The sequence below is a fragment of the Agelaius phoeniceus genome, chromosome 1, assembly GCF_051311805.1.
Source record: "Agelaius phoeniceus isolate bAgePho1 chromosome 1, bAgePho1.hap1, whole genome shotgun sequence".
Classification (NCBI taxonomy): domain Eukaryota; kingdom Metazoa; phylum Chordata; class Aves; order Passeriformes; family Icteridae; genus Agelaius; species Agelaius phoeniceus.
The window spans coordinates 154,739,982-154,762,476 of NC_135265.1; the positions used below are offsets into that span (position 1 = coordinate 154,739,982).

The 22,495-nt window shown below is 55.8% G+C and overlaps 1 protein-coding gene across 1 annotated transcript in view; it reads left to right on the forward strand.

Annotated features, from left to right (window-relative positions):
* The window catches only part of MROH1 (maestro heat like repeat family member 1), a 241,668-nt gene that overhangs the window by 212,797 nt on the left and 6,376 nt on the right, over positions 1–22,495 (forward strand). Inside the window, 8 exon segments of the mRNA XM_077174443.1 lie at positions 154–323; positions 7,204–7,341; positions 9,119–9,233; positions 10,208–10,354; positions 11,598–11,786; positions 14,184–14,336; positions 14,424–14,558; positions 17,579–17,681. Of these exon segments, the coding sequence (XP_077030558.1) occupies positions 154–323; positions 7,204–7,341; positions 9,119–9,233; positions 10,208–10,354; positions 11,598–11,786; positions 14,184–14,336; positions 14,424–14,558; positions 17,579–17,681 (1,150 nt within the window).

The window sequence follows — 22,495 nt, forward strand, 5'->3', positions numbered from 1 at the left end:
TCATTCAAACCCGGGCCATTCATTCCATCCCGAGCCATTCATTCCCGTTTTTCCCGGCCCATTCATTCCATCCCGGGCCATTTGATGCCGTTTTTCCCGGTGTTTTTCCGGCCGCTCGCTCATGCCGCGGGGGTTCCCGTGTTTCCCTGGCAGGCCACGCTGGCCCTGGATGAGCTCATGTCTGTGCCGGAGGCGGCGGCCGCGGTCCTGGAGCGATTCCCGGAGCTCTTCCCGGCGCTGCTGCTGCGCCTCGGCTGCGCCCTGGGCGTGCGCCTGCCCCGGGCCCTGCAGGGGCGGGACAGGGCCGGCCTGGAGCCCTGCAGGTGAGAAATGGGGAAAAATGGGGGAAAATGGGGATTTTGTGTGGGGGTGAGGCTGCCCCGGGCGCTGCAGGGGCGGGACAGGGCCGGCCTGGAGCCCTGCAGGTGCGAAACGGGGAAAAATGGGGAAAAAATGGGGATTTTGTGTGGGGGTGAGGCTGCCCCGGGCCCTGCAGGGGTGGGACAGGGCCGGCCTGGAGCCGTGCAGGTGCGAAACGGGGGGAAAATGGGGGAAAAATGGGGATTTTGTGTGGGGGTGAGGCTGCCCCGGGCGCTGCAGGGGCAGGACAGGGCCGGCCTGGAGCCGTGCAGGTGCGAAACGGGGGGAAAATGGGGGGAAAATGGGGGGAAAATGGGGATTAATGAGGGAAAAGTGGGGACTCTATGGGAGTGAGGCTGCCCCGGACCGGGACAGGGCCGGCCTGGAGCCCTGCAGGTGCGAAATAGGGGAAAATGGGGGGAAAATGAGGATTAATGAGGGAAAAGTGGGGATTCTGTGGGGGTGAGGCTGCCCCAGGCCCTGCAGGGAAGGGACAGGGCCGGCCTGGAGCCCTGCAGGTGCGAAATGGGGGAAATGGGGAAAATGGGGGAAAAGTGGGGATTCTATGGGGGTGAGGCTGCCCCGGGCCCTGCAGGGGCGGGACAGGGCCGGCCTGGAGCCCTGCAGGTGGGAAATGGGGAAAAATGGGGGGAAAATGGGGATTTTGTGAGGAAAAAGTGGGGATTCTATGGGGGTGAGGCTGCCCCAGGCCCTGCAGGAGCGGGACAGGGCCGGCCTGGAGCCGTGCAGGTGCGAAATGGGGGAAAAAATGGGGAAAAAAGTGGGGATTTTGTGAGGGAAAAGTGGGGATTCTCTGGGGGTGAGGCTGCCCCGGACCGGGACAGGGCCGGCCTGGAGCCCTGCAGGTGTGAAATGGAGGAAAATGGGGGGAAATGGGGGAAAATGTGTGGGGAAAATGGGGATTAATGAGGGAAAAGTGGGGATTCTATGGGGGTGAGGCTGCCCCGGGCCCTGCAGGGAGGGGACAGGGCCGGCCTGGAGCCCTGCAGGTGCGAAACGGGGGAAAAATGGGGGAAAATGGGGGGAAAATGGGGATTTTGTGTGGGTCTGAGGCTGCCCCAGGCGCTGCAGGGGTGGGACAGGGCCGGCCTGGAGCCCTGCAGGTGCGAAATGGGGGAAAAAATGGGGGAAAATGGGGATTGTGTGTGGGAAAAGGGTGAAAAATTGGGGATTCTGTGGGGATTTTGTGGGGAAAAGGGGGAATTCCATGGGGAAAAGTGGAGAAAAGGGGGGAATTCCATGGGGAAAAGAGGGAATTTTGTGAGGGAAAAGGGGGGAATTCCCTGGGGAAAAGAGGGAATTTTGTGAGGGAAAAGGGGGAATTCCCTGGGGAAAAGAGGCAAAAAGTGGGGATTCCTTGGGGAAAAGTGGCGATTTTGTGGGGCAAAGTGGGGGAAAGGGGGAATTCCCTGGGGAAAAATGGGATTTCCCTGGGGAAAAGTGGGGATTCTATGGGGGTGAGGCTGCCCCAGGCCCTGCAGGGGCGGGACAGGGCCGGCCTGGAGCCCTGCAGGTGGGGAAATGGGGAAAATGGGGGAGAAACGGGGATTTTGTGTGGGGGTGAGGCTGCCCCGGACCGGGACAGGGCCGGCCTGGAGCCCTGCAGGTGCGAAATGGGGGAAATGGGGTGGAAAATGGGGATTTTGTGTGGGGGTGAAGCTGCCCCGGGCCCTGCAGGGGCGGGACAGGGCCGGCCTGGAGCCCTGCAGGTGCGAAATAGGGGAAAATGGGGGGAAAATGGGGATTAATGAGGGAAAAGTGGGGATTTTGTGGGGGTGAGGCTGCCCCGGGCCCTGCAGGGATGGGACAGGGCCGGCCTGGAGCCCTGCAGGTGGGGAAATGGGTGAAAATGGGGGAAAATGGGGAAAAAATGGGGATTTTGTGTGGGGGTGAGGCTGCCCCGGGCCCTGCAGGGATGGGACAGGGCCGGCCTGGAGCCGTGCAGGTGCGAAATGGGGAAAAATGGGGGGAAAATGGGGGGAAAATGGGGATTTTGTGTGGGGGTGAGGCTGCCCCGGGCCCTGCAGGGGCGGGACAGGGCCGGCCTGGAGCCCTGCAGGTGAGAAATGGGGAAAAATGGGGGGAAAATGGGGATTTTGTGTGGGGGTGAGGCTGCCCCGGGCCCTGCAGGGGCGGGACAGGGCCGGCCTGGAGCCCTGCAGGTGCGAAATGGGGAAAAATGGGGGAAAATGGGGATTTTGTGTGGGAAAAGTGGGGATTTTGTGTGGGAAAAATGGGGATTTTGTGAGGGAAAAGTGGGGATTCTATGGGGGTGTGGCTGCCCCGGGCCTGGCAGGGGCGGGACAGGGCCGGCCTGGAGCCCTGCAGGTGCGAAATGGGGGAAAATGGGGGAAAAATGGGGATTTTGTGAGGGAAAAGTGGGGATTCTATGGGGGAAAATGGGGGGAAAATGGGGATTAATGAGGGAAAAGTGGGGATTCTGTGTGGGTGAGGCTGCCCCAGGCCCTGCAGGGGCAGGACAGGGCCGGCCTGGAGCCCTGCAGGTGCAAAATGGGGAAAAATGGGGGGAAAATGGGGATTTTGTGTGGGAAAAGGGTGAAAAATTGGGGATTCTGTGGGGATTTTGTGGGGAAAAGGGGGAATTCCATGGGGAAAAGTGGAGAAAAGGGGGGAATTCCATGGGGAAAAGAGGGAATTCTGTGAGGGAAGAGGGGGGAATTCCATGGGGAAAAGAGGGAATTTTGTGAGGGAAAAGGGGGAGTTCCCTGGGGAAAAGAGGCAAAAAGTGGGGATTCCTTGGGGAAAAGTGGTGATTTTGTGGAGCAAAGTGGGGGAAAGGGGGAATTCCCTGGGGAAAAATGGGATTTCCCTGGGGAAAAGTGGGGATTCTATGGGGGTGAGGCTGCCCCAGGCCCTGCAGGGACGGGACAGGGCCGGCCTGGAGCCCTGCAGGTGCGAAATGGGGGAAAAATGGGGATTTTGTTGGGAAAAGGGGGAAAAAAGTGGGGATTGTATTGGGAAAAGTGGGGATTTTGTGGGGAAAAAGGGGAATTCCTGGGGAAAAGTGGGGGAAATGGGGGAATTCCTGGGGAAAAGAGGCAGAAATGGGGGTTTCTATGGGGAAAAGTGGGGATTTTTGGAGAGAAGTGAGGATTTTGTAGGGAAAAGGGGGAATTCCCTAGGGAAAAGTGGGGAAAAGGGGGGATTCCTTGGGGAAAAGAGGGAATTTTGTGGTGGAAAAGGGGGAAAAAAGGTGGGGATTCCATGGGGAAAAGGCAGGAATTCTGTGGGGGGAAAGTGGGAATTCTGTGGGGAGTTCCATGGGGGAAAGATGGGAAGTCCATAAGGAAGAGACGGGAATTCTGTGGGGGAAAGGCGGAAATTCCGTGGGAAAGGTGGGAATTCCGTGGTGGAAAAGTGAAATTGTCTGGGGAAATTCCGTGGGAATTCCATCGGAAAAGGGTGGGAGGTCCAGAGGGAAGAGATGGGAATTCTGTGGGGAAAGTTGGGAATTCCTCGGGGAAATTCCGTGGGGAATGGTGGGAATTCTGTGGGGAAAGGGCAGAAATTCCATGGGGAAAGGTGGGAATTCTGTGGGGATAAAGGGAATTCTATGGGGAAAGGCAGGAATTTAATGGGGAAAAGGCGGGAATTCCGCGGGGAAATTCCATGGGGAAAAGGGGGTTTGGTGGGAACAGGGTGGGATTGATGGGATCTGTGGGATTGATGGGACAATGGAATAATGGAGTGGGATAATGGGATAATGGGGTGGGATCTGTGGGATCCATGGGATGGGATTTATGGGATCCATGGGATGGGATTTATGGGATTGATGGGATGGGATTGATGGGATGGGATTTATGGGATTGATGGGATTGATGGGATGGGATTGATGGGATGGGATTTATGGGATTTATGGGATTGATGGGATGGGATTGATGGGATGGGATGGGATTGATGGGATGGGATGGGATATGGGATTTATGGGATTGATGGGATGGGATGGGATATGGGATTTATGGGATTGATGGGATGGGATGGGATGGGATATGGGATTTATGGGATTTACGGGATAATGGGATGGGGGGGATGGGAATGGGAATGAGACAGGGATGGGAATAGGATGGGATTTATGGGATAATGGGATTTTTGGGAGAATGGGATAATGGGATGGGACCATGGAATCCATGGGATCATGGGAGCCAAGGGTTGGGATCCCAAGGCTGGGACTGGGAATTTGGGAAGCAGGAGTGGGATGGAGCATCTGGAGCAGGGCTGGGATGCTGGAGAAGATTCCCAAAAAAAGGAGGAATGAGGGAGCGAATTCCAGGGAAACCAAGGCTGCCCCATCCCTGGAATTGTCCCATCCCGGGAGAGCGGGAAGTGTCCCATGGAAAAACTGGGAATGGGCTGATCCCAAAATTCCCTCCATCCCAAACCAGCCCGGAATTCCGTGGACATCCCTGATGTATTCCCAGCCTGGAATAGTCCCGGAATTCCCATGGGAATGGGATCACCCTTGAATCCCCTCCATTCCCACCCCATTCCCGCATTCCGGGACTTCCCAAGCCTGGCAGATCCCGAGCTTCCCTTAATTAGTCCCTTAATTAATCCCCGAGGCTCCGAGGCCTCTCCAGCGCTCCGGGGTTTTTTTTTTTTTTCCCTGGAATTTTCCCCTTCCCATTTCTTGTCCCACTTTTCCCTTGGCCGCCTACGCAGGGGAAGCTTCACCGGGATCTTTCCAGCGTTTTTTTGGGAAAACTCCCGGATTTTCCATTGGGAATCCACCTTGGGCCTCCCCTTGGGTTTTCCCCATGGGATCCTGGATCCTTGGGAATCACGGAATGGCCGAGGCTGGAAAACCTCTGGGATGGTCCCGTCCCATCCAGCCCTGAATCCGAGGATGCTCCACATCCCAGGGGACGTTTCCCAGGGCAGTTCCCATCTTTGGGATCCGTTTTCCATCGTTATTCCCAAATTTCCGGCATTCCAGAGGCTGCCCTGGAATCCCTGGGGTTCTCCCACCCCCCCACACACAAATTCCAGGGGAATGGGACAAATCCCGATGGGGAAATCTGGGATGGCAGCTCCGGAGGGCGATCCCGAATCCCGGATTCCCTCCGTGTGTGGGATCCCCGTTCCGACAGCCGGGATTTATCCCTGGCTCCCCTTCCTGGTGTTTTGACGGGATAACGGATCTGTTCCAGATGTTGCTCCGCGGCAGAGCAGTCCCAGCCCTATAAATCCTTCATTCCATGGAAAAAAAAAAGAAAATTTCCCCTCAAGTAGCTCCGGAGTTTTTCCTTTCCCTTTTTTTGTTTTTTTTTTGTCTTGGATCCCGTTCCCGGTGCGCTGGGACGGCTCCAATTCCGGCACGGAATTCCCTTGGGATATCCTGGATGGAGCCAGAGCCAAACCTGAATCCAACCCCAAATTCAATCCCACATCCAATCCGAAACCCAAAAACAAATCCAACCCTGAATCCAACCCTGAATCCAATCCCAAACCCGGTCCCATATCTAATCTTGAACGCAATCCCAAATTCAATCCCAGATCCAGTCCCAAATCCAATCATAAACCCAGATTCAGTCGTGAATCCAAACCCAGATCCAATCCCAAATCCAGTCCCAAACCCAAATCCAGTCCTGAATCTGATCCCAAATCCAACCCCAAATCCAACCCCAGATCCAACCCCAAACCCAATCCCAAATCCAACCCCAAATCCAACCCCAGATCCAACCCCAAACCCAATCCCCAATCCGATCCTGAATCCAACCCCAAATCCAACCTCAGATCCAATCCCAAATCCAGTCCCGAATCCAGGCCTGAATCCGATCCTGAATCCAACCCCAAACCCAACCCCAAACCCAATCCCAAATCCGATCCTGAATCCAACCCCAAATCCAATCCCAAACCCAATCCCCAATCTGATCCTGAATCAGATCCCAAATCCAACCCAGGATCCAATCCCAAACCCAATCCCCAATCTGATCCTGAATCTAATCCCAAATCCAACCTCTGATCCAATCCCTGATCCAATCCCAAATCCAATCCCAAACCCAATCCCAAATCTGATCCTGAATCCAAACCCAAATCCCACCCCAGATCCAATCCCGAACCCAATCCCAAATCTGATCCTGAATGTGATCCCAAATCTGATCCTGAATCCAAACCCAAATCCAACCCCAGATCCAATCCCCAATCCGATCCTGAATCTAATCCCAAATCCAACCCCAGATCCAATCCCAACCCCAAATCCAGCCCCAGATCCAACCCCAAACCCAATCCCAGATGCAACCCCAAATCCAATCCCAATCCCAGATGCATCCCCAGATCCCACCCCGACTCCAGATCCCAGATCCCAGATCCCGATCCCGACCCCAATCCCGCTGTAAATCTAATCCCAAATCCAACCCCAGATCCAATCCCAAATCCAACCCCACATCCAGTCCTGAATCTGATCCTGGATCTAATCCCAAATCCAGCCCCAGATCCAATCCCAAACGCAATCCCCAATCCGATCCTGAATCAAATCCCAAACCCAATCCCAAATCCAACCCCAGATCCAATCCCGAACCCAATCTCCAAACCAATCCTAAATCTGATCCTGAATCCAACCCCAAACCCAACCCCAAATCTAATCCCAAACCCAACCCCAAATCCGATCCTGAATCTAATCCCTAATCCAACCCCAAATCCAACCCCAAACACAATCCCCAATCCGATCCTGAATCAAATCCCAAACCCAATCCCAAATCCAACCCCAGATCCCATCCCAATCCCGATCCCAGTTGCATCCCCCGGTCCCACCCCGACTCCAGATCCCAGATCCCGACCCCGACCCCGATCCCGCTGTTCCAGCTGCGCGGTGCAGACGCTGAGGGCGATGCTGGCGCGGGCCGGGAACGCCGACGTCGTGCAGGACGTGGGGAGCGCCGGGGGCTGGGAACTGATGGAAATTCCCGAGCGGCACCACGACGGAATCGCCCTCCTGGCCGGGTAGGGAATCCTGCGGGAGCTTCCCAGGCAATTCCGGGGCTTTTTGGGTGGGGTTGGGATCATTTCGCTCCCGGGAATGCGGAGGGGTGGAGGCAGCTGGAGCTGGAAGTTGGTCCCGCTGTGGAATTCCTGGTGTCTCCAATCCCAAAATGGAATTCCCGGTGTCTCCAATCCCAGTATGGGATTCCCAGTGCCTCCAATCCCAGTATGGAATTCCCAGTGTCATTGGTCCCAGTGTGGGATTCCCAGTGCCTCCAATCCCAGTATGGAATTCCCGGTGTCTCCAATCCCAGTATGGGATTCCCAGTGTCTCCAATCCCAGTGTGGGATTCCCAGTGCCTCTGATCCCAAAATGGAATTCCCGGTGTTACTGATCCCAGTATGGGATTCCCAGTGTCCCCAGTCCCAGCATGGGATTCCCGATGTCACTGATCCCAGTATGGAATCCTCAGTGTCACCCATCCCAGTATGGAATACCCAATGTCATTGATCCCAGTATGGAATTCCCAGTGTCTCCAATCCCAGTATGGAATTCCCATGTCTCCAATCCCAAAATGGGACTCCCTGTGTCTCCAGTCCCAGTATGGATTTCCCAGACTCTCCAATCCCAGTGTGGAATTCCCAGTGTCACCCATCCCAAAATGGAATTCCCGATGTCTCAAATCCCAGTATGGGACTCCCAGTGTCTCCAGTCCCAGTATGGGATTCCCAGTGTGTCCAATCCCAGTATGGGATTCCCGGTGTCTCCAATCCCAGTATGGAATTCCCAGACTCTCCAACCCCAGTATGGAATTCCCAGTGTCTCCAATCCCAGTATGGAATCCTCAGTGTCACCCATCCCAGTATGGAATTCCCAGTGTCATTGATCCCAGTATGGAATTCCCAGTGTCTCCAATCCCAGTGTGGAATCCTCAGTGTCACCCATCCCAGTATGGAATTCCCAGTGTGTCCAATCCCAAAACCGGACTCCCGGTGTCTCCAATCCCAGTATGGAAATCTCAGTGTGTCCAATCACAAAATGGGATTCCCAGTGTCTCCAATCCCAGTGTGGAATTCCCAGTGTCACCCATCCCAAAATGGAATTCCCGGTGTCATTGATCCCACTATGGAATTCCCAGTGTCTCCAATCCCAGTATGGGATTCCCAGTGTCTCCAATCCCACTATGGAATTCCCAGTGCCTCTGATCCCAGTATGGGGTTCCCAGTTGTTTCCAGTCCCCCGTGGAATTCCCAGTCTCTGATCCCAGTGCAGAATTCCCAGTGTGGATCCATCCGTCCATCCAAACCCGCTGTGGAATTCCAGCGCCATCGATCCCACCATGGAATTCCCGGTGTCCCCGATCCCACTGCGGAATTCCCGGAGTTTCCAATCCCACCGTTCCCCGCCCATCCCACATTTCCCATCATTCCTGTGGCTCATTCCCTTCCCTGTTCCCTCCCCAGTTCCATGGGATCCCAAAGGTCCCCATGGAAAACTCCTCCTCCTCCTCCTCCTGCTGCATCCCTGGCATTCCTGGAGTATCCCAGTGCATCCCATCCCATCATTCGGGAATAATGGGGAAAAAATTCCCAAAACATCCGGGAATAACTCCCGGGTCGGGATTGGGATTACCCAACTTTGGGGGAACTCATCCCAAAGAAATCCCGGATGGGGTGTCCGGGATGTTCCAGATCCTTCTCTGTGGGTCAGTCCTGGTTTTCCATGCGGGGTGCAGTCCTGCCTGGGGACAGGGATTCCCGGGATTCCCGGGATTCCTGGCAGCGCTGTTCCCCCCAGGGCGATGGCTCGGCGCTGCGGGCCCCGGCTGCCGCCCATCGTCCGGAGCCTCATCCCGGTGCTGGGCAGCGCCTTGGAATGCCAGAGGGTGACCAGCAGCGCCTTCCTGGCCGAGGTGAGCGGGAAATGCGGGAATGGGCCCTGCTCTGTGCTCCATGGATCCACGGATCCGTCCGTCCGTCCGTCCGTCCATCCGTCTGTCCATGGATCCATCGTGCATCCCATGGATCCATCCATCTGCCATCCATCCATCCATGGATCCATCCCTGGATCTGTCCATCCCTCATTCATCCATCACCCATCCATCCATCCATGGATCCATCCCTAGATCCATCCATCCGTGGATCCATCTGTCCATGGATGGATGGATCCATCTGTCCATGGATCCATCCATCCATCCATGAATGCATCCCATGGATCCATCCATGAATGCATCCCATGGATCCATCCATGAATCCATCCATGGATCGATCCATCCATGAATCCATCCATGGATCCATCCATCCATGAATCCATCCATGGATCCATCCATCCATGGATCCATCCCTAGATCCATCCATCCGTGGATCCATGGATACATCCATTCATCCATGAATCTCTCCATCCATGAATCCATCTATGAATCCATCCATGGATCCATCATCCATCCCATGGATCCATCCCCTGGATCCATCCATGAATCCATCTATGAATCCATCCCATGGATCCATCCATCCCATGGATCCATCCATCCCATGGATCCATCTACGAATCCATTCATGAATCCATCCATGGATCCATCCCATGGATCCATCCATGAATCCATCTATGAATCCATCCATGGATCCATCCATCCTATGGATCCATCCAACCCATGGATCCATCTATGAATCCATCCATGGATCCATCCATGGTTCCATCCATCCCATGAATCCATCCATGAATCCATCTATGAATCCATCCATGGATCCATCCCATGGATCCATCCATGAATCCATCCATGAATCCATCCATGGATCCCTCCATCCATCCATCCATCCACGAGCTCCCCCCTCATCCATCCCGGGGGATTTTTCCCGGCCTATCCCGAGGTTTTTTTCCCTTCTCCAGCTCCTCAACCACAACGTGGTGAACGACCTGCTCCTGCTGGAGCCGCTCGTGGACGCGCTGACGGCTCTGGAGAAGGATTCCTGCCTCCTGGTGCGCGTCCTGGCGCTCCGCGGGCTCGGCAACGTGGCCTCGGGATCCCCGGAGCAGGTGGGACTGGGCGTTTGCAGGGGCACCGGGAATGGATTCCCTCCAGAATGTTGGGATGAGTTTTTGTGGGATGGGGAGGGAGCTCCAGGGATTGGGATGCACCAGGAGGCTCCGAATCCTTAAAATCCCTCAGCGGCTCCCGGGAAATTTTCTGGAGCCATTTCCAGGAATCCTGGGAAGTGCCGGAGCCTTTCCCCAGCCCCGTTTTCCAGGGATCCCCAGGAATGTTTCCCGGAGCCGCGGGAATTCCAGCTGGGATCAGCCCCTTTTCCCAGCTTCTCCCGGGAATCCTCGGCCTCAGTCCCTGCCCTGCTTCCCAAGGCCCCAAATCCCAGAATTCCACCAAATTCCAGGGGAACATTCCCGACAATCCCAACCTGAGGCCTTTCCCTGGGTCCTGTCCCATTCCCTGGGAGCAGATCCCGCCCTGGATCCCCCGGGATCCCTTCAATCCCACTTTTCTCTGGGACAATCCCTGCCACCCTCCCGGGGCTCCATATCCCAGTTTTCCCAGCTGCGATCCTGGTTTTCCCTCTGCGATCCCGGTTTTCCTGGCTGCGATCCCAGTTTTCCCAGCTGTGATCCCGGTTTTCCCAGCTGCAATCCCAGTTTTCCCAGCTGCAATCCCGGTTTTCCCTCTGCGATCCTGGTTTCCTCCGCTGCGATCCCGGTTTTCCCTCTGCGGTCCCGGTTTTCCCGGCCGCGATCCCGGTTTTCCCTCTGCAATCCCGGTTTTCCCTCTGCAATCCCGGTTTTCCCTCTGCAATCCTGGTTTCCTCGGCTGCAATTCCGGTTTTCCCAGCTGCGATCCCGGTTTCCCTGGCTGCAATCCCGGTTTTCCCAGCTGTGATCCCAGTTTCCCCGGCTGCGATCCCAGTTTTCCCTCTGCGATCCCGGTTTCCCCGGCTGCAATCCCGATTTTCCCTCTGCGATCCCGGTTTTCCCTCTGCAATCCCGGTTTTCCCTCTGCAATCCCAGTTTTCCCTCTGTGATCCCAGTTTCCCTGGCTGCAATCCCAGTTTTCCCTCTGCGATCCCGGTTTCCCTGGCTGCGATCCCGGTTTTCCCGGCTGCAATCCTGGTTTTCCCTCTGCGATCCCAGTTTTCCCTCTGCGATCCCGGTTTCCCCCGGCTGCAATCCCGGTTTCCCCGGCTCCGTATCCCGGTTTTCCCGGCTGCGATCCCGGTTTTCCCAGCTGCAATCCCGGTTTTCCCTCGGCTGCGATCCCGGTTTTTCCCGGCAGATCCGGAGGCACGGCTCGCAGCTGCTGGCCTCCATGGTCAATGGCATGGACGACAAGGACGATCCCAACAATCTGCTGGCGCTGGAGGCCATGTCCAGCCTCTCCAAGATCCTGGATCACCTGGAGGAGCGGGACGTGCAATCCATGCTGCTCCGCGTCGCCATCCGCATCCGGCCCTTCTTCGACAGCGTGAGCAGCCGCCCGCCCGCAATTCCCGGAGCCGGGAACGGCCTTGGGTCCATCCCGGGTTTCTCCTCGGGCTGGGGTTTCTGCTGGATCTTCATCCGTGCCCCCGTGCTGGGCTGAGGGTCCCACTGGGATTGTCCCGTTGGGATTGTCCCATTGGGATTGGTCCATTGGGATTGGCCCGTTGGGATTGGTCCATTGGGATTGTCCCTTAGGGATTGGTCCATTGGGATTGGCCCGTTGGGATTGGCCCGTTGGGATTGGCCCGTTGGGATTGGTCCATTGGGATTGTTCCATTGGGATTTTCCCGTTGGGATTGTTCCGTTGGGATTGGCCCATTGGAATTTTCCCACCAGGATTTTTCCGTTGGGATTTTCCCCATTGGAATTGTCCCATTGGGATTTTCCTGTTGGGATTGGCCCATTGGGATTTTCCTTGTTGGGATTGTCCCACTGGGATTTTCCCATTGGGATTTTCCTGTTGGGATTGTTCCATTGGGATTGTCCCACTGGGATTGTTCCATTGGAATTTTCCCATTGGTATTGGCCCATTGGAATTTTCCCATTGGGATTTTCCCATCGGGATTTTCCTGTTGGTATTGGCCCATTGGGATTGTTCCACTGGGATTAGTCCTTTGGGATTTTCCCCTTGGAATTGTCCCATTGGGATTAGCCCATTGGGATTTTCCCCATTGGAATTGTCCCATTGGGATTAGCCCATTGGGATTTTCCCCATTGGAATTGTCCCATTGGGATTAGCCCATTGGGATTTTCCCCATTGGAATTGTCCCATTGGGATTTTCCTGTTGGTATTGGCCCATTGGAATTTTCCCATTGGGATTTTCCGGTTAGGTATTCCCCGTTGGAATTGTCCCACTGGGATTTTCCCACTGGGATTGTTCCATTGGGATTGTCCCGTTGGTATTGGCCCATTGGAATTTTCCCATTGGGATTTTTCCATTGGGATTTTCCTGTTGGGATTTTCCTGTTGGTATTGTCCCATTGGGAATGGTCCACTGGGATTGTTCCACTGGGATTAGTCCTTTGGGATTTTCCCCTTGGAATTGTCCCATTGGGATTGGTCCATCTGGATTTTCCTGTTGGGTTTGGCCTGTTGGGATTTTCCCATTGGGATTTTCCCGTTGGGATTTTCCCCATTGGAATTGTCCCACCAGGATTTTTCCATCGGGATTGGCCCACTGGGATTTTCCCATTGGGATTTTTCCATTGGGATTTTCCTGTTGGCATTGGCCCATTGGGATTGTCCCACTGGGATTGGTTCACTGGGATTAGTCCTTTGGGATTTTCCCGTTGGAATTGTCCCCTTGGGATTGTCCCATTGGGGTTTTCCCTGTTGGAATTGTCCCATTGGGATTGTCCCACTGGGATTGATCCTTTGGGATTCTCCCATTGGGATTGTCCCACTGGGATTTGCCCCAGGCTTGGGGGACAACCAGGATTGGGATGGTGGGAAAAACGGGATGGGAATGGTGGGATCAGAGCACAGGGATTTGGGATCCCAGGATGGGAAAGGTGGGAATGGCAAGGTGGTGATTTTGGGATCATTGGATGGGATTTTGGGATCCCAGGATTGGGAATGATGGGATTACCATGGTTGGGAATGGTGGGATCCCAGGGTGGGATTTGGGGATCCCAGGGTGGGAAAGGTGGGATTACCATGATTGGGAATGATGGGATCCCAGGATGGGAATGGTGGGATTACCATGATTGGGAATGGTGGGATCCCAGGCTGGGATTTGGGGATCCCAGGATGGGAATGGTGGGATTACCATGATTGGGAATGGTGGGATCACAGGATGGGATTTGGGGATCCCAGGGTGGGAAAGGTGGGAATGGCAGGATGGTGATTTTGGGATCCCAGGCTGGGATTTGGGGATCCCAGGGTGGGAAAGGTGGGAATGGCAAGGTGGTGATTTTGGGATCCCAGGCTGGGATTTGGGGATCCCAGGGTGGGAAAGGTGGGAATGACAAGGTGGTGATTTTGGGATCATTGGATGGGATTTGGGGATCCCAGGATGGGAATGGTGGGAATGGCAAGGTGGTGATTTTGGGATCCCAGGGTGGGATTTGGGGATCCCAGGATGGGAATGGTGGGATTACCATGATTGGGAATGGTGGGATCCCAGGGTGGGATTTGGGGATCCCAGGATTGGGAATGGTGGGAATGGCAGGATGGTGATTTTGGGATCATTGGATGGGATTTGGGGATCCCAGGATGGGAATGGTGGGATTACCATGATTGGGAATGGTGGGATTACCATGATTGGGAATGGCGGGATCCCAGGATGGGATTTTGGGATCCCAGGGTGGGATTTGGGGATCCCAGGATGGGATCCATGGGATTTCCCGCCGTGATTCCCGTGTATCCCCGTTTTCCCAGGAACACGCGGAGCTCCGGCACTCCTCCATCCTCCTCTTCGGGAACCTGTCCCGCTTCAGCCGCTCCGACTCCGAGGTGTTCTCGGAGCAGATCCTCAACGGGCTGGTGACGCTCCTGCTGCACCTGCAGGACCCCCAGCCCGACGTGGTCAAGGTGGGACTGCCGGGAATCACCGGGGCTCCCTGAGGCCCGGCGGGATCCCCCACCCACGGAGAATTCCCGGCGTTCCCGGTTTTCCAGGCGTGCAAGTTCGCGCTGAGGATGTGCGGGCCCAGCCTGGGCTGCGAGGGGCTCCGGGAAATGTTCGGGAATCACCTGCGGGAGGAGCGGGGGCTGCACTACGGCGAGTTCATCAACGACGCCGCCAAGTTCCTGGTGAGACAGCACGGGGACTTTGGGATATCGGGAATTTGGGACATTGGGATATTGGGACATTGGGAATTTGGGACATTGGGACATGGGGATGTGTGGGGCTGCACTACGGCGAGTTCATCAACGACGCCGCCAAGTTCCTGGTGAGACATCGCGGGGATATTGGGACATTGGGATATCGGGATATCGGGAATTTGGGACATTGGGACATTGGGACATTGCGATGTGTGGGGCTGCACTACGGCGAGTTCATCAACGACGCCGCCAAGTTCCTGGTGAGACATCGCGGGGACAGCACTGGGACGTTGGGATATTGGGATATTGGGATATTGGGAATTTGGGATATTGGGATATTGGGATATTGGGAATTTGGGATATTGGGATATTGGGAATTTGGGATATTGGGATATTGGGAATTTGGGACATTGGGAATTTGGGACATTGGGATGTGTGGGGGCTGCACTACGGGGAGTTCATCAACGACGCCGCCAAGTTCCTGGTGCGATATCACGGGGATATTGGGATATCGGGAATTTGGGACATTGGGATATTGGGAATTTGGGAATTTGGGACATTGGGATATTGGGATATCAGGATAGTGGGACATTGGGAATTTGGGAATTTGGGACATTGGGATGTGTGGGGCTGCACTACGGCGAGTTCATCAACGACGCCGCCAAGTTCCTGGTGAGACATCGCGGGGATATTGGGATATTGGGAATTTGGGACATTGGGAATTTGGGACATTGGGAATTTGGGAATTTGGGACATTGGGACATTGGGACATTGGGATGTTGGGACATTGGGACATGGGGACATTGGGATATTGGGACATTGGGACATTGGGAATTTGGGACATTGGGATATTGGGAATTTGGGACATGGGAATGTGTGGGGGCTGAACTAGGGGGAGTTCATCAACACTGCCAAGTTCCTGGTGCGACATCACGGGGACATCACGGGGACATTGGGACGTTGGGAATTTGGGACATTGGGACATTGGGAATTTGGGACATTGGGATATTGGGACATTGGGAATTTGGGATATTGGGACATTGGGAATTTGGGACATTGGGATATTGGGAATTTGGGAATTTGGGACATGGGAATGTGTGGGGGCTGAACTACGGGGAGTTCATCAACAACGCTGCCAAGTTCCTGGTGCGACATCACGGGGATTTTGGGACATTGGGAATTTGGGACATTGGGAATTTGGGATTTTGGGATATTGGGGTATGGGGACATTGGGATATTGGATATTGGGATTGGGACATTTGGATGTTGGGATATTGGGATATTGGGAATTTGGGACATTGGGAATTTGGGACATTGGGAATGTGGCGATGGGATTGGGATTGGGTTGGGGACCCCGTGGGGCCTCGGGGTTTTCCCATTTCCCTGCGTGCCCAGAGTGTCCCCCATGTCCCATATTCCAGCATCCCCCCAGTCCTCCCAGTGTCCCCATTGCCCCGTGTCCCCAATGTCCCTTCTACACCAACATCCCCAATGTCCCCAATGTCCCCTCTGACCCCAATCCCACCCTGTCCCCAATGTCCCCAATGTCTCCACTGTCCCCAGTGTCCTCAAGGTCCCCAATACCTCTTCAGTCCCCACTGTCCCCTCTGTCCCCAATCCCACCCTGTCCCCAATGTCCCCACTGTCCCCTGCTGTCCCCGCTGTCCCCAATGTCCCCAGTGTGTCCACTGTGCCCAGTGTCCCCATTGCCCCCAACACCGCTGCTGTCCCCGCTGTCCCCCATGTCCCCTCTGTCCCCAATGTCCCCCATGTCCCCGCTGTCCCTGCTGTCCCCAGTGTCCCCATTGCCCCCATTGCCCCCAACACCCCCACTGTCCCCGCTGTCCTCGCAGTCCCCTCTGTCCCCAATGTCTCCACTGTCCCGTGTCCCCATTGCCCCCAATGACCCCAATGTCCCTCCTGTCCCCGCTGTCCCCAGTGTCCCCATTGCCCCCGACACCCCCAATGTCCCTGCTGTCCCCACTGTCCCTGCTGTCCCCAATGTCCCCAGTCCCTGCAGTGCCCCCAGTGTCCCCAACGTCCCTGCTGTCCCCATTGCCCCCAACACCGCTGCTGTCCCCGCTCTCCCACAATGTCCCCAATGTCCCCACTGTCCCCATTGCCCCCAACACCCCCAATGTCCCCACTGTCCCCAATGTCCCCCAATGTCCCCAATGCCCCTGCTGTCCCCAATGTCCCCCATGTCCCCGCTGTCCCCGCTGTCCCCAGTGTCCCCATTGCCCCCATTGCCCCCAACACCCCCACTGTCCCCGCTGTCCCCTCTGTCCCCAATGTCTCCACTGTCCCCAGTGTCCCCATTGCCCCCAATGACCCCAATGTCCCTCCTGTCCCTGCTGTCCCCAGTGTCCCCATTGCCCCCAACACCCCCAATGTCCCCGCTGTCCCCACTGTCCCCAGTGTCCCCACTCTCCCCAATGTCCCCCGCTGTCCCCATTGCCCCCAACACCCCCACTGTCCCCATTGCCCCTGCTGTCCCCAATGTCCCCACTCTCCCCAATGTCCCCCGCTGTCCCCATTGCCCCCAACACCCCCAATGTCCCCATTGCCCCCAATGTCCCCACTGTCCCCTCTGTCCCCAATGTCTCCACTGTCCCCAGTGTCCCCATTGCCCCCAATGACCCCAATGTCCCTCCTGTCCCTGATGTCCCCAGTGTCCCCATTGCCCCCATTGCCCCCGACACCCCCAATGTCCCTGCTGTCCCCACTGTCCCCAGTGTCCCCACTCTCCCCAATGTCCCCAATGTCCCCATTGCCCCCAACACCCCCTCTGTCCCTGCTGTCCCCAATGTCCCTGCTGTCCCCACTGTCCCCAGTGCCCCCACTCTCCCCAATGTCCCCCGCTGTCCCTATTGCCCCCAACACCCCCAGTGTCCCCACTCTCCCCAATGTCCCCACTGTCCCCAATGCCCCCGCTGTCCCCACTGTCCCCTCTGTCCCCACTGTCCCCATTGTCCCCGCTGTCCCCAACGTCCCCGCTGTCCCCGCAGATGCGCAGCCACCCCGCTCTGCTGAGCCGCCTCATCTCCACCAACCTCTTCTACTTCAAGAGCCCGTGGCGGGAGCTGCGTGCGGCGGCGGCCATGTTCACCGGTGAGGGACGGCGGGGACGCCGCGCTGGCCGTGCCCCCGCCCCGGTGACACCGGCCCTGGGGCGGCTTCGGGTCATTCCGGGGAAATTCTGAAAGTCTTGGGGTCCCTGGTGACCCCAGTCGTGCTGCCCGGTTCTGTCACCCACTGCGGTGACATTGGTGGCATTTGTCACCAGCGGGTGACATTGCTTCTGGAGGCTCCCAAGGGGCTTTGGGGTGGCTTTGGGTGGTTTCAGGGCGTTCTGGGGGGGTTTGGGGTCCCAGGTGACCCCAAACCTGTCCCCTGGTAGATTCAGGTCCCTCTTCTCCTTGGTGTCACCACAGTGGTGGCTTTTGTCACCAAGGGGTGACATCGGCCCTGGAGGATCCTGTGGGGATTTTGGGCTGGTTTTGTTGTTTTGGGGTGATCCTGGCTGGGTTTTGAGGTGATTTTTATGGTTTTGGGGTCCCTGGTGACCACAACCGCGTCCCCTGCTTCTGCCACCTCTTGGGGTCACAGTGGTGGCTTTTGTCACCAGGGGGTGACATCGTCCCTGGAGGATCCCGTGGGGGTTTTGGGTGGGGTTTGGTTGTTTTGGGGTAATCCTGGATGTTTTTTGAGGTGATTTTTACGATTTTGGGGTCCCTGGTAACCCCAAACTTGTCCCCTGGTAGACTGAGGTTTCTCTTCTCCTTGGTGTCACCACAGTGGTGGCTTTTGTCACCAAGGGGTGACATCAGCCCTGAAGGGTCCTGTGGGGGTTTTGGGTGGAGTTTGGTTGTTTTGGGGTGATCCTGGCTGGTTTTGGGGGTAATTCTTACAGTTTTGGGGTCCCTGGTGACCCCAAACTTGTCCCCAGGTGGACTCGGGCCCTGCCACCTCTTGGGGTCACCACGGTGGCCTTTGTCACCAAGGGGTGACATCAATCCTGGAGGGTCCCCAAGGGGTTTTGGGCTGGTTTTGGTTGTTTTGGGCTGATCCTGGATGGTTTTGGGGGTAATTTTTACGATTTTGGGGTCCCTGGTGGCCCCAAACCTGTCCCCGGTAGATTCAGGTTTTCTTCTCCTTGGTGTCACCACGGTGGTGGCTTTTGTCACCAGGGGGTGGCATCGGTCCTGCAGGTCCCCAAGGGGTTTTGGGTGGGGTTTTGGTTGTTCTGGGGTCATCCTGGATGATTTTTGAAGTAATTTTGAAGGTTTTGGGATCCCTGGTGACCCCAAACTTGTCCCCAGGTGGACTCAGGCCCTGTCACCTCTTGGGGTCACCACGGTGGCCTTTGTCACCAAGGGGTGACATCAATCCTGGAGGGTCCCCAAGGGGTTTTGGGCTGGTTTGGTTGTTTTGGGGTGATCCTGGCTGGTTTTTGAGGTGATTTTTACGATTTTGGGGTCCCTGGTGACCCCAAACCTGTCCCTTGGTAGATTCAGGTTTCTCTTCTCCTTGGTGTCACCACGGTGGTGGCCTTTGTCACCAGGGGTGACATCGGCCCTGCAGGTTCCCAAGGGGTTTTGGGGCTGGTTTTGGTTGTTTTGGGGTCATCCTTGATGGTTTTGGGGGTAATTCTTACAGTTTTGGGGTCCCTGGTGACCCCAAACTTGTCCCCAGCTGGTCTCAGGTCCTGCCACCTCTTGGGGTCACCACGGTGGCCTTTGTCACCAAGGGGTGACATCAATCCTGGAGATTCCCAAGGGGTTTTTGGGCTGGTTTTGTTGTTTTGGGGTGATCCTGGATGATTTTTGAAGTAATTTTGAAGATTTTGGGGTCCCTGGTGACCCCAAACTTGTCCCCTGGTAGATTCAGGTTTCTCTTCTCCTTGGTGTCACCACGGTGGTGGCCTTTGTCACCAAGGGGTGACATCGGCCCTGAAGGGCCCTGTGGGGGTTTTGGGTGGAGTTTGGTTGTTTTGGGGTGATCCTGGCTGGTTTTGGGGGTAATTCTTACGGTTTTGGGGTCCCTGGTGACCCCAAACTTGTCCCCAGCTGGTCTCAGGTCCTGCCACCTCTTGGGGTCCCAGTGGTGGCCTTTGTCACCAAGGGGTGACATCAATCCTGGAGGGTCCCGTGGGGTTTTGGGTGTGGTTTTGTTGTTTTGGGCTGATCCTGGATGGTTTTGGGGGTAATTTTTACGATTTTGGGGTCCCTGGTGGCCCCAAACCTGTCCCTTGGTAGATTCAGGTTTCTCTTCTCCTTGGTGTCACCACGGTGGTGGCTTTTGTCACCAAGGGGTGACATCGGCCCTGCAGGTCCCCAAGGGGTTTTGGGGCTGGTTTTGGTTGTTTTGGGGTCATCCTGGATGGTTTTGGGGGTAATTCATACGGTTTTGGGGTCCCTGGTAACCCCAAACTTGTCCCCAGCTGGTCTCTGGTCCTGTCACCTCTTGGTGTCACCACAGTGGTGGCCTTTGTCACCAAGGGGTGACATCGGCCCTGGAGGTCCCCAAGGGGTTTTGGGTGGGGTTTTGTTGTTTTGGGGTGATCCTGGATGGTTTTTGAGGTGATTTTTACGATTTTGGGGTCCCTGGTGACCCCAAACCTGTCCCTTGGTAGATTCAGGTTTCTCTTCTCCTTGGTGTCACCACGGTGGTGGCTTTTGTCACCAAGGGGTGACATCGGCCCTGCAGGTCCCCAAGGGGTTTTGGGGCTGGTTTTGGTTGTTTTGGGGTCATCCTGGATGGTTTTGGGGGTAATTCATACGGTTTTGGGGTCCCTGGTAACCCCAAACTTGTCCCCAGCTGGTCTCTGGTCCTGTCACCTCTTGGTGTCACCACAGTGGTGGCCTTTGTCACCAAGGGGTGACATCGGCCCTGGAGGTCCCCAAGGGGTTTTGGGTGGGGTTTTGTTGTTTTGGGGTGATCCTGGATGGTTTTTGAGGTGATTTTTACGATTTTGGGGTCCCTGGTGACCCCAAACCTGTCCCTTGGTAGATTCAGGTTTCTCTTCTCCTTGGTGTCACCACAGTGGTGGCTTTTGTCACCAGGGGTGGCATCGGTCCTGCAGGTCCCCAAGGGGTTTTTGGCTGGTTTTGGTTGTTTTGGGGTCATCCTGGATGGTTTTGGGGGTAATTTTTACAGTTTTGGGGTCCCTGGTGACCCCAAACTTGTCCCCAGCTGGTCTCAGGTCCTGTCACCTCTTGGGGTCACCACGGTGGCCTTTGTCACCAGGGGGTGACATCAATCCTGGAGATTCCCAAGGGGCTTTGGGGCTGGTTTTGTTGTTTTGGGGTGATCCTGGATGATTTTTGAAGTAATTTTGAAGATTTTGGGGTCCCTGGTGACCACAAACTTGTCCCCTGCTTCTGCCACCTCTTGGGGTCATGGTGGTGGCTTTTGTCACCAGGGGGTGGCATCGGCCCTGGAGGTCCCCAAGGGGTTTTGGGTGGGGTTTGGTTGTTTTGGGGTGATCCTGGATGGTTTTTGGGGTGATTTTTACAATTTTGGGGTCCCTTGTGACCCCAAACCTGTCCCCGGTAGATTCAGGTCCCTCTTCTCCTTGGTGTCACCACAGTGCTGGCTTTTGTCACCAGGGGGTGACATCGGCCCTGGAGGTCTCCAAGGGGTTTTGGGTGGGGTTTGGTTGTTTTGGGGTGATCCTGGCTGGGTTTTGAGGTGATTTTTACGGTTTTGGGGTCCCTGGTGACCACAACCGCATCCCCTGCTTCTGCCACCTTTTGGGGTCACAGTGGTGGCTTTTGTCACCAAGGGGTGACATTGGCCCTGCAGGTCCCCAAGGGGTTTTTGGCTGCTTTTGGTTGTTCTGGGCTCATCCTGGATGGTTTTGGGGGTAATTTTGAAGATTTTGGGGTCTCTGGTGACGCCAGTCTTGTCTCCAGGTGGACTCAGGTCCCTCTTCTCCTTGGTGTCACCACGGTGGTGGCTTTTGTCACCAAGGGGTGACATCGGCCCTGAAGGGTCCTGTGGGGTTTTTGGGCTGGTTTTGTTGCTTTGGGGTGATCCTGGCTGGTTTTGGGGGTAATTCTTACGGTTTTGGGGTCCCTGGTGACCCCAAACCTGTCCCTTGGTAGATTCAGGTTTCTCTTCTCCTTGGTGTCACCACGGTGGTGGCTTTTGTCACCAAGGGGTGACATCGGTCCTGCAGGTCCCCAAGGGGTTTTGGGGCTGGTTTTTGTTGTTTTGGGGTGATCCTGGATGGTTTTGGGGGTAATTTTGAAGATTTTGGGGTCTCTGGTGAAGCCAGTCTTGTCTTCAGGGGGACTCAGGTTTCTCTTCTCCTTGGTGTCACCACGGTGGTGGCCTTTGTCACCAAGGGGTGACATCGGCCCTGAAGGGTCCTGTGGGGGTTTTGGGTGGGGTTTTGTTGTTTTGGGGTGATCCTGGATGGTTTTTGAGGTGATTTTTACGATTTTGGGGTCCCTGGTGACCACAACCGCGTCCCCTGCTTCTGCCACCTTTTGGGGTCACAGTGGTGGCTTTTGTCACCAAGGGGTGACATCGGCCCTGCAGGTCCCCAAGGGGTTTTTGGCTGGTTTTGGTTGTTCTGGGGTGATCCTGGATGGTTTTGGGGATAATTTTGAAGATTTTGGGGTCTCTGGTGATGCCAGTCTTGTCTCCACATGAACTCAGGTCCCTCTTCTCCTTGGTGTCACCACAGTGGTGGCCTTTGTCACCAGGGGTGGCATCGGTCCTGGAGGTCCCCAAGGGGTTTTGGGCTGGTTTTGGGTGGTTTTAGGACATTCTGGGGTGGTTTGGGGTGGTTTTAGGACATTTTGGGCTGGTTTTGGGGTGATTTTAGGACATTTTGGGCTGGTTTTGGGACATTTTGGGCTGGTTTTGGGTGGTTTTAGGACATTTTGGGCTGGTTTTGGGGTGGTTTTGGGACA